This window comes from Hevea brasiliensis, chromosome 1 (genome assembly GCF_030052815.1).
Source record: "Hevea brasiliensis isolate MT/VB/25A 57/8 chromosome 1, ASM3005281v1, whole genome shotgun sequence".
NCBI classification, from domain to species: Eukaryota; Viridiplantae; Streptophyta; class Magnoliopsida; order Malpighiales; family Euphorbiaceae; genus Hevea; species Hevea brasiliensis.
The window spans coordinates 7,090,954-7,102,688 of NC_079493.1; the positions used below are offsets into that span (position 1 = coordinate 7,090,954).

The window sequence follows — 11,735 nt, forward strand, 5'->3', positions numbered from 1 at the left end:
TTGCATTTCCATACGCATATTTTTTCATTATTAAATTTTATTAATCAAAAGATTAATACTAAATTAATTAATTAATGGGGTTTTATTTTATTTTTTTTTAATTTTCAATTCTCTGTTAAGATTCCTGTCCAGTTCCTGCAAGAAAGAATTCAGGAGTCAGGAGACCCTTTTGCTTCTTCCTCGCCCAGCCTGAAACTTTTTTAAAATTATAGCTATTCTGTATTGAAATTGAGTTCTGTTCAATTCAATCCAACCAAGCTCAAGTGGGTCAGGCATAGGAAGAAAGTACTTATTGAAATTGTCGCCTGTGTGATCTGTGGGTCTGTGTCAGTGACTGACAAACTGTCTCTCTCTTCCTCTATGGATTGTGTAATATTAATCATAGAATAAGCCTGGCATCAATTATTCTCTTTAACTTTTTCTCTGTTCCTCCAAATTTTCAGCTCCGATATGATATCATATCATATTCCTATGTTACAAGCATTTTTTCGTGCATTCTTGTTCTTGTTTTTGTTTTTTCCTTTTTTTTTTCTTATCATCTTCTCATAAAAAGTTACCTTTTTTTAACCCATTTGGATTGGCTCTCTCTTTTGGCTCTACAATAAAAAACCCAACTAAATTTTTTTCCAAAATTTGTTGCCTTTCAGTTTTGGGTTTTGCATAGAATTTGCTCTATATTTGTTTTTTTATTTATTTGTTGCATAAAATGCCAAATGCTATTATCAGTTACAGACTTATAGTCATTTTCTCTCCTGGGACATTGAGTATTTAGTACAATTCACTTGCATCTGTTACAAGCTGCACATTGTTATTACTTCCATTTTATTGAAAACATCTCTTTACTTTCTGGGTTGTTTTTCTATGGTTAATTTATTTTCTTCATATAAATTTCATCTTGGTTGGTGCTTAATTTGCTTTTTTTTTTTTGGATTATGAGTTGGAGCTTTATGATTATTGCCTTTTCTTGATTACTGAACAGACATAGTTTGTTCTGTGTTTTGTCGCTTTTTCAGCATTATTAGTTTCATAACCTTAAACGTCTGCCAATCTGAATCTTGAGCTCTCTGCACCTCTCTTTTGAATCTCCCTTTTTTGGGCAAAATATATCATCTCAGTCTAAAGTGTAATCTTTTCTTTCCTGTTAAAAGTCCAAATCTTTGATTCCCTGGTTTCAATCTGGGTATTGACAATCACCTTTCCTTTGGCCTATTTCATCCATTTCTTTCCTATTTACATATCAAACTCAACTTCTCCATCTGGGTAAATCAGGCCCATGCAAATTGAAGGTCTCTTAAGAAATGGGCAATCTTGTTCCTGGGGTGCTTCTCAAACTTTTGCGGCACATGAACACGGATATAAAAGTTGCTGGTGAGCACAGGTCATCTTTATTGCAGGTGGTGAGCATTGTACCAGCACTAGCTGGAGGGGAGCTATTTCCTAACCAAGGTTTTTATCTCAAGGTATCAGATTCATCTCATGCTACTTATGTATCTTTACCTGATGAGCATGATGATCTAATTCTTAGTGATAAGATCCAATTGGGTCAATTTATTCATGTTGAGAGGCTTGAATCAGCCTCTCCAGTCCCGATTCTTAGAGGTGTTAGGCCGGTTCCTGGGAGGCACCCTTGTATAGGCAGCCCAGAAGATATCGTAGCAACTCGCTCTCTTGGGTTCCTCAATAATAATAATCATAATTCAAGTTCAGGTTCAAAACATTTAGAGAAAGTGAAATCACCTAAGAAAAGGTTTTTGGGAAGTAGTAATGTAGGAGAGAAGGAGAAACCAGCGAGGGTTAGACTGAATGGCAATGCTAACAAGGAGGATTTATCAGTTAAGAAAACCTCTTCTCTGAGCAGGACAAAGTCTCAATTATCAAAACCAACACCGAATTTAGATTTGAAGAAGGAAATTTTGGCAAAATCAAAATCTTCAAGCTCAAGGTCGATTCCTTCCTCTCCAACAAGTTGTTATTCGCTTCCTACTTCATTTGAGAAATTTGCTAATGGGGTTAAGCAGCAAGCGAAGATTAAGGGGTCGGAGAAGGGATCAACTAAGTCAAGAGTAGTGGAAAAGTTGAGTTCTGTTCGTGGGGCAAGTCCAAATGCAAAGAGGGTACCAGTTATCAAGAATATAGTTCAGGGAATTGAGCTTGGGGCCAAAGCTTTAAGGAAGAGTTGGGAAGGGAATATGGAGGTGAAACACGGGGAGAATTCAAAATTAAGGGCTGCCAAATACGATCCAAAGCCTGAAGCTCGGAGTATTTCAGTAAGTATAACCATTTATGGATATTGACATTCATTAGAACATGATTTGGTTGAAATGCACATAAAGTTCTCTGCTCATTTTACATGTAAACTATGTTATAATTTTGTACTATGGGTTGGTCAAGCCTGATTTTATTCTGTATTAATCATTGGTTTTTGGTCTTCACAATTGTTCCTCAATTGGATTTGGTGATGCATTCATGATTTTATTTTATAAGTTGTTATTCTATATTAATCATTGTGATCTCTCCATGTTATGATGATTTCCCCAAAAGTCTTGAATATCTTTTTGCTGCTTCTGTATTCTTTAATTCCCTTTTTGTTGGATGTTGCCCAATTCTTCTTAAAGTCAAAATACTATGTTCTACATCTAATCCATATGTATTTCACAGGCTCCTAGAAAAAGCATGTCAACTGATAGGTTGGCATCTAAAGAGGATAATAAGACCCAACTATCAGCCAAATCATCTAAAGAGGAGAACAGAAATCCGAAATCTACAAAGAAAGTTACTGCAAATGGAAATTTGGATGATCAAGAAAAGTCAAATAAACTAAGAGCATCAATTGGAAAGAAATCATCAGGAAATAATAATGGACTTCCAGGAAACTTGGTTAAGGTTTCAGTAAATAGCAGGAAACTAACTGAGGGAAGCGTTTCATGGAGTTCACTCCCTTCTTCTGTTGCTAAGCTCGGAAAGGTAAAAGCTTTATGATGTTGTTGATCTTGATAAATTCATGATCTCTTTTTTCCTTGGGGGTTGGTGGTGGGGACCAAATTGCCAGATTTAATGAATCTTTTTTCTTTTCTTTTCTGAAAGGCACCCACTTGTTGAATATTCAATTATTCTCTGGTCTCTATCAGTTAGTTCCATCAAACTATTCTCTAAGATAAAATAGAAGCACAGGAAGTGCACTAATTTAACAATATTTGATGAAATAACTAGATAGAATGTGAAACAATATTGGTTGATTGAAGTCGTAGATATAAGGTAAATTTCATTTACCTTGGGAGTAACTGCTCTTTGTGCGCAAGCATCATGCTTTAAGCTGTTTATTTATTTTCTTGGGAGCATAATCTAGAAGTCAGTGTCTCAAATTAATACTATAAAATGATCCCTTGACAATGGAACATTCTTTCTACATTAGCAGCTGGCTTTTAGGTGATCAATAGTTTTTCCTCATATATTAAATAGGAAAAAAGAGTTCCAGTTGACTGTCTGCACTGTTGCTATCTTAATTATTTGATTGGCATTAAGAGCCAATTCTTGTAGTTCCACGTGTTCTTTATTTGTAAATGCTTCATTCATTTGGTTTTCTGGTCTTTTAAAAGATATGTCGATTTCTGTGCCTTCTTTCCATTTTCTCATTTACATATTTATTATTACAGGAAGTTACGAAGCATAGAGATGCTGCACAGACAGCAGCAATAGAGGCTATTCAAGAGGCTTCTGTTGCAGAGAGCTTACTTCAATGTCTAAGGTAAGATAACATAATCGATAGACAAGTACTGGCAATAAATAGTAGTTTTTCATTTTTGTTTGAAGGAGAATAGTTCTGATTTCCAATGTAACTTCTAGTTGGGATTCATTGTTTCATATAGTTTTTGTAGCTTTCTTGAACCAGATTCTGGGCCCTGCAGGGTTAGTTCATCGGTCTTCTATTTGTATCTCGAACTTGTGGGATATGATTGGTGGAATTAGCATCCATAGTTTATGGAATAAGGATAGAACCTAGCTAAGTAGTTCTATTTGGTTAACATTGTTAGTTTCTCATTGATTTTAATATAGTTTCTAATTTGAGGAGTTTGAAGTGCAGTGTCAAAGCAAGAGCATCCTTGTTTGTTAAGATGCTTTGATTGTTTGAGCATATATAACATTTTTAGGTTAAATTGAAGAATGTCTGTTTTCTATGTCTTAACAACAAGGTTTTATATACTCAACTCAACTCAACTCAACTCAACTCAACTAAGCCTTTATCCCTAAAATTTGGAGTCGGCTATATGGATTCGCTTTCTCCACTCTAAACGATTTTGGGTTAAATCCTCAGAAATGTGTAATTGCTTATAGGTCATGTACAACAAGGTTTTATATATATATATATATATATATATATATATATAAATGAATGGAACTGTTTTGGGAAGTTGAATTGAGAAGAACAGTGATATCTTCCAAGCTATAAGAAGTGGAAAGCATTTTCATGTTTTTATCATCTTCGTTAGTCCTGGCCATGGGCTGGTTCCAGTATGTGGAACGGAGGACCCTGAACTGGACTGCAAGGTTTGGCTGGTTACAGTTTGAGTCAATCCAATGGTTGAAATCTTTTTCAAAATTTTCCCTTTTTTAAGAGAAAATTGAACTGAACTGGAACCACCCGGTCCGGTTCCAGTTCAAGGGTGGGAAGGAAACTGTTCTGGTCTGGTTCAGGCCCGTGAAGCTTCAGTCTGGTTCCAATCACTGGTTGGACCAGGCCAGTTCTGGGCCAAAACAGGACCATGGGTGGGTCTGATCTTCTCTACAACATGTGCCTGCAAAATTGTTCAAACACCTTTTATATGTGTTGAGTTTTTTTTTTTTTTTTTTAATTTTTTAATATCAAATGATAGTAGCAGTCTAGCTTTTTGCTGCAGTACTTTGGCATGGATTGATTTGTATTTGTGAGGATCCTAGGTACATAGTTTGAAAGAACTAAAGATGAAATTCTGATTGAACATTTATGGTTTGAAATTGTGAGTTTGTGTTTTTCTGAATGCCATTTAGCTAGCCATCCATCAATTTGCTATATAGAACCACAATTCATAGAGAGTAAATAGATAAGAAGCAAACTAAAAATATAATGTCTGTTTACTGTGTTTTAACCTCATAATCAATTACAATTCAAAATATTTGTCTCTTCAATTGCATTACTCTTTCTTGGATAAAGAACAATGCTTATTTTATGAAGGCCAACAATGTTGTGAATCGTGGCACCAGAAATTCTTGCGCTTTTTTAGTTAGTTTTTTTGTAATGGAATACGTTGCCTGCTTCAGTGTAGGTTGAGTCAGGTGCTTTACACAACTGACCGTGAATCTTTACCATGCTTTCATGAATACAGAAACAAAACATCAGGGACAAGTGTTATGCAATTCAAGTGGTCTAGATAGGCTACACAATAGTTTAATGATGATTTCCTTTTTTTTTTTTTAATTCATGAAAATATAAGAAAATGGTTTTCATGGGATATGCAGGGTCCGAAATGCGAAGTGCTAAGAATTTTGGTTACACATTGTTATTTCTCTTTTCCAATTTCTTCTAAAAAAATGCTTTTTATTTATTTATTTATCAGTTCTAATGCTTTGTGATTCTTCCCTCTCTTTCACTGCCAATTGACAGCGTAAAAGTCTAGGTGTTTGCTTTATGCTTTATTTTTGCATTAGAATTTTTGTATATAAAAACTCAAAATAATGTGCTGAATGAATGTTGGTTATGAGGTACTTTACATTATCCATAATTTGCAACTACTCCCATAAGATTGTCCTGTCCTATTTATTTATGTAAATCTATATATAGTTGAAGTAATGGAATCTATAAGATTGCAGAAATGTACTAGCATACAATTGTTGCTTTGCTAAAGATATTGCTATGGACTTCCTGAACACAATGTGGAAAAACTTTTTGATTTTTAGCATTAGCCTTCATATAAATTTGTTGTAGGCAATGTTCTCCTCTCCACCGTTCTTCCCCTGCACCCTAAAATACATAAACATGTTCTCCTCCTTCTCCCCCCCTGCACCCTAAAATGCATGAGCAGATTATGTTACTTTGGTGGTTATGTGACTTAGTTGTCCCAAAAGTATCTTCTTGCTCTCTCTCTCTCTCTCTCTCTCTCTCTCTCCAAGCAGAAGAGTGGAGGGAGGGGATGGTGCAGGGCATAAGGAGTCATGCAGACATTCTATTATTTAAACAGGACTTGAAATGACTTCACCTTCTTTGTAAGATTTCAAGAAATGCATTAACCCCACCTTCTTAGTTATCCACTTTGGTTTCAATTCCTCACTTTATTTTATCTTGACCTCATGGTTGCCAGTCAACATATCAAATTGGTCTATGCCAACTTAAGTTCCCACTTTATATTGCAAAGAGAGAAAGAGCTCTCAAAATCATGCCATGTCAACTTACATTCATCACCCAGTGGGTCCCTTAACTCTATAGTAACTGAGGTAGTAATTTTGCTACACTAAATGAAGTAGATGACCAAATTGATAATATATATATATATATATATATATATATATATATATATATATATATATATATTAAAAAGCCAGCATTTTAAAACACCCCAATGTATTTCTTTTGTCATTAGGCATAAATTCCTTCCAAAGAAGGCAATCTATGTTACTTTTCTCAAAAATTGCCAATCACTAAAGCTATACATGATGCTATGCAAGAGTAATCTCAACCAGTTTTTTAAAAAGCCAGACCAGAACAGCTGGTTGGACCAGGTAAAATAGAAAGTGGACTACAATTGGTTTGGTTTAGTCTTTTATTTTATTTTATTGTTTATTTTCTTACTCTTTTACCTTAAAAATATCTAAAAATCAATTTCCTCAACTTTAAATTTTATTTGACCATTTTTTTACCGAGCTGAACCAGTTGACACTGACTGTTCCTATTTTAAAAACACAGAGCTGAGTTCAATGCAACTCAACTAAGCTTTAATCCCAATCTAGTTAGGATTGGCCACATGGATTATTTTTCTCCATTCAACCCAATTATTGGTAACATCCAAAGAAAGGTGTAGTGATAGAAGACCCCTTCTACTATTCTATGTAGTGATAGAAGACCCTTTCTACTATTCTATGTAAGAGTAATGTAATAGAAAAAAAAATTGTAAATACAATAATAGTTATACTAAAGATTATAAAGCCTTGGTGTCTGTGGTAGTATTGAAGCACCTAAATACAGAAGGAAACTGTTAAGGTAACCAGAGTGGTAGTGAATTCGTTTGGTTGAACAATGAAAATAAGGGGATAATTTTCCTTCTAGAGTCTGATGCTATTGTTGATTGTATAAATGAAATGAGAATTTCATAAAATAAATGAAGCTGTGGTTTTCAAATTGATTGCAGTGCAATCATGAAACGGCTTGTCCACTTACATAGCGATGGACAACGGAGCCCAACTTGACGATAGACAATGCAATCGCACACGACTATCACAGCTATATTTATGTGTCATTATGAATCTATGATACTGAGGATGTTGGTTGTCCATGTTTAATTGTTTGTTAGTTCATTTGGTTGTAAAGAACCACATATTGTGAGAGTTTCACAATCCCTATGTTTTTGAGAGAGGAAAGTGGGGGGAAAGAAAAGGGAAGGAGGAGGATTTAGAACCATTCCTTGAACATTTCCTTTGTATAGACTTATAGGAGGAGTTTGTGTTCAAATTTACTGTAACAACTGAAGGGGGATTTTGGAGTGCAGAGAGCCTAAAGATCCTGAAAGGACCATAGTTCAAGAAGAAAGAAGGAATTCATTTAAATAGCAATGTCTGATTCCAAGTCAGCAGTATTAGGCTATGGCTAAGTTTTCTCACTTCATGTACGAGCACAGCGGTCATGGAAGGAAATAAAGTGAGCTTAATTTAATTTGTAGAGCGTCAACTATTAAGGGATTGCTCAACCTAAAAGTTCTATTTTGAAGATGATGGCCAAGGATTAGGTTTATTTCTCTTGTTCTATCCCTTGCATAAAATTTCAATAAACTTGAATGTGTAGACAAGTGTAAGACCATCTCTATGCTGAAATTTAATTAATAAGAATGAGGGCTCTTTTTCTATGTTTGCATTTGAGAACTAAAGTAATTCTGAAAGGAAGCATCTTATTTTATATTTTCTCATTTACGATATATACTTCATTTTTGGACGTATCTACAGTTAGGTTAAGTTTTATGTCTTGACTCTCTTTCCTTCCTTCTTGCAGCATATACTCTGACCTAACGTCCTCTGCTAAAGAAGATAACCCACAACCTGCTGTGGAGCAGTTCTTGACCCTCCATGCCAGCTTGAACAATGCTCGCATGGTTGCCGACTCTCTGTCTAAAATTATTACAGTTGACTCATCTCCCGATTCTGGTGACAACCCATCAGAAGAAGTGCTTAAGGTCACATCAGAAAGACGCAAGCATGCAGCCTCTTGGGTCCAAGCTGCATTGGCCACCAATCTGTCATCCTTTTCGGTATTTACAAAAGAAACTACTTCAGCTCCCACTCAAGGCCAAAAGACTTACAGTAGTAATCAACCTGTTTTAGTCCTTGAAAATTCTTCTAAGAATGCATCAACAAAAACTCAAGGGAAAACCCGTCCATCTGTTGGCTCCAAGCTTGTAGCTACAGGAGCTTTTCGCAAATCAGGGGATGGTTCTGCCATCATTCAGAAGATGCCGCCCCAACCTCCACCTGAGTGGATCAGAGGAAGTGGCCTTGATGAGGCTGTGGACTTGGCTGAAATGTTACAAGTGGAGTCCCAAGATTGGTTCTTGGGATTTGTGGAGAGGTTCTTGGATGCTGATGTGGATTCCTCAACTTTGTCAGATAATAGCCAAATAGCAGGCATGTTGACTCAGCTGAAGAGTGTGAATGACTGGTTAGATGGGATTGGTTCAAGCAAGGAGGAAGGACAAACACCCCATTTTTCATCAGGGACAGTGGACAGGCTTAGGAAGAAGATTTATGAATATCTTCTTACGCATGTTGAAAGTGCTGCTGCTGCATTAGGTAGTGGATCACAATCATCACCAACTCTCCGGAGTATAGACACAAAAACCAAAAAAGTAACTTGATTAATTTGCAGCTTGGCCAATGAAATGCAGCATTGGTGATGCATGCATATATCATACCAAAATTCCCGCTAACCAAACAAGTGCGCTAAGGACTTGAGGTGTTCTAATTTATGTACATAAATCCAACATGGATTTGAGGTATAGATGGTTGTCCTTGTTTATTATGAAAGAAAGTATATAGACGTGAAATGCAAGGAATTTTTCTTTCAAAACATTCTCATTGTCATTTGTTTTCTGAAAATTATACAAAAATGAAACAGTTTGGTAAGCTGGAAAATGAGATTTTTCCTTGTTGAGAAGGAAATTTATGAAATTCTCATTTAGAATACTAACTGTTTAATTTAATTTTTCATCATTATATTTTGCATCTCTTTTTCTAACCAAAGAGATGCAAAATATAGACTGAACAAGGACCAAGTAATCCTTTTCTTTTCAGTATAATGTCAGTTGGATATTTTGGATGGATAAGAGAAGCTCAATTTTCTTGATTTTCTGTTGAAGAGACTGACCAAGGATTGGAAGAGAGTTTCTCATGTCTCATCCACAATCTAAGTTCAGTTGACAAAAGTTGCCTACCATGAGGAACCAATGAAACAGGAGTCTTGTTCAGAATTTGCCTATTTCTGTTGCCAATAACAGAAGCTGGTCTTCGTATTCTTATGTTTTTAGTGATGTTCTCGCCATTTTTTTTTATACTCTTGTAATAATATCATGTGTACTGTTTTCAAACTCTTTTTTTTTTTTTATTAAATCAGAACATCAATTTCATTCAAATCCAACAAAAAGAGTACAAGACTAGAAATCTAACTCAAGCATATTTCAAACTCTAAACAAATTGATTTCTAACACTCTTAAAAGAAATCAGATTTGTAATCGGTGGGCCATCTCACACTAGGCGGGAGAATCAGACTAGAGTCGCGGTTAAATGTAGAGTGTATGATCACTTGTGAGGCTCCAAGGGAGGTGGGGCTAATAGAAGCTTTGTTGATGTTCGGATAGGCCGAGTCAAGCTTCTGAAACCATCTACAGACTATTGGACTAAGCCACTTAGGTGTTAAAGAAACGCCAAGCACTATGAAGCTAGATTACGTTTTGAGTAGATTGGTCCAAAACATTGTACAGTCTAGTCTTTCTTCTTTTCTCAAGCATAAATATCTCACTAGGGAGGGAGGTTAGAGGGGAACTTGCAAAAGAGAGCACAAAATCCTCACTGAAATTGGCAAAAATCCTCATTGAAATTGGCAAAAATTTAAATGAAAAGAAGGAAATATGAGAAATTGAAAGAGAGAGAGGAAGAAGAAAAGGCAGGATGCCACACAGAAAAGGAAATGGAGATGAGAAGGGAGAAAGAGAAAGGGAGGGAGGGGTTGTCTCTAGGGGTGGTCACAGTTCAGAACTGCTAATTACAGTTCCTAAACTGCTGATTCAAATTCAATGAAATTATAAACTTATCAAATCAGTATGAGATGGTTTGAAAGACAATTCCTGAACCGTGGGTTTCGGTTTAAATCCCTGTTTAAATCGGTTTGAAGGGCGATTAAAAAAAGGACAGTTCAAGACATTCGGAGGGTAGTTTGGGGCTGATTTAGATAAAAAAATTAGAGAAAAATTTTATTGATTTAGAATTAAGTTATATTTGTAAAAATATTTTAATTTTTCTGAGAAATCTTTCAATCAAAATAAAATTCAAAAAAAAAAAAGAGAATGAAATTAATTTATCTTTAAGAAAAATTTAATAAGAAAAGACTTGAAATTTAATTTTTTTTTAAGGAAATCAAAAAAATATGTATGAACTTAATTTTTGCTTGCGTATCCTCTTGGAATTTAGAAGAATCAAAATTTTCAGTTTTATTACTTGCCATTTTTCTAAAAATTGTATGATAATTTAATAATTACAAAAAAGTATGAAAGAGAAAAAATAATAATTAAATAGAGGGTATTGGAAATTTTATTGAGGATATAAAATAATAACAGAGTAATTGATATAGTATTGAAAATTTCAGTAAATGTATAAAATAATAAAATAGGAAAATTGAGAGGGTATTAGGAATTAAAAAGAATATAGAAAATAATTGTTAAGAGATTTTGAGAGAAATTGAGAGAGTATTAAGAATTAAAGAGAGTATAGAGAATTTAAATTTTATATAAATGAATTAGGAGTAGAGTAAGGTATTTATTAAGTTCTTTTATATTTAAATTGTTGGTTTGATCCAGAACCGTCGGTTCATTCTAGTTTGGAATCACCAATTCATAAAAAATATAAACTTAAATCAAATCAGAGAAGGGCGGTTTCAATCCAATTCGAAGAAGATTCCAATTTTGACCGATTTTAATCAAATCGATTCCAATTCAATTTCGGTTCAAAAGCAGACCGTGGCCACCCCTAATTGTCCCAATAGAACAACCCTCACTAAACCCACTTTCCTTTTACTGTTCCTGGTCTCCATACCCCTATCCTCATTTTAATTTTTAACTTCGATCACTTATAAATTATTTGATTATTATTTTTTATTAAAATAATTTTAAAATAATTTTATTTTAATAAAGTATAATTTATTGTTCTAACTATAGTGTGGTGATATTTTATGCTATTGCAATTCTTTATTTTTGATATCTTTATTTTTTTGTAATTTTTATTTTATTATT

The 11,735-nt window shown here is 34.5% G+C and overlaps 1 protein-coding gene across 1 annotated transcript; it reads left to right on the top strand.

The window, feature by feature from the left end:
- Positions 1-37: 37 nt before the first annotated feature.
- On the top strand, positions 38-9,402 carry LOC110639220 (uncharacterized). The gene is made up of 4 exons (XM_021790076.2): positions 38-2,267; positions 2,659-2,964; positions 3,654-3,745; positions 8,231-9,402. Exons 1-4 carry the CDS (start codon positions 1,299-1,301, stop codon positions 9,087-9,089), a joined length of 2,226 nt encoding a protein of 741 aa, XP_021645768.2. The 5' UTR covers positions 38-1,298; the 3' UTR covers positions 9,090-9,402.
- Positions 9,403-11,735: the final 2,333 nt, after the last annotated feature.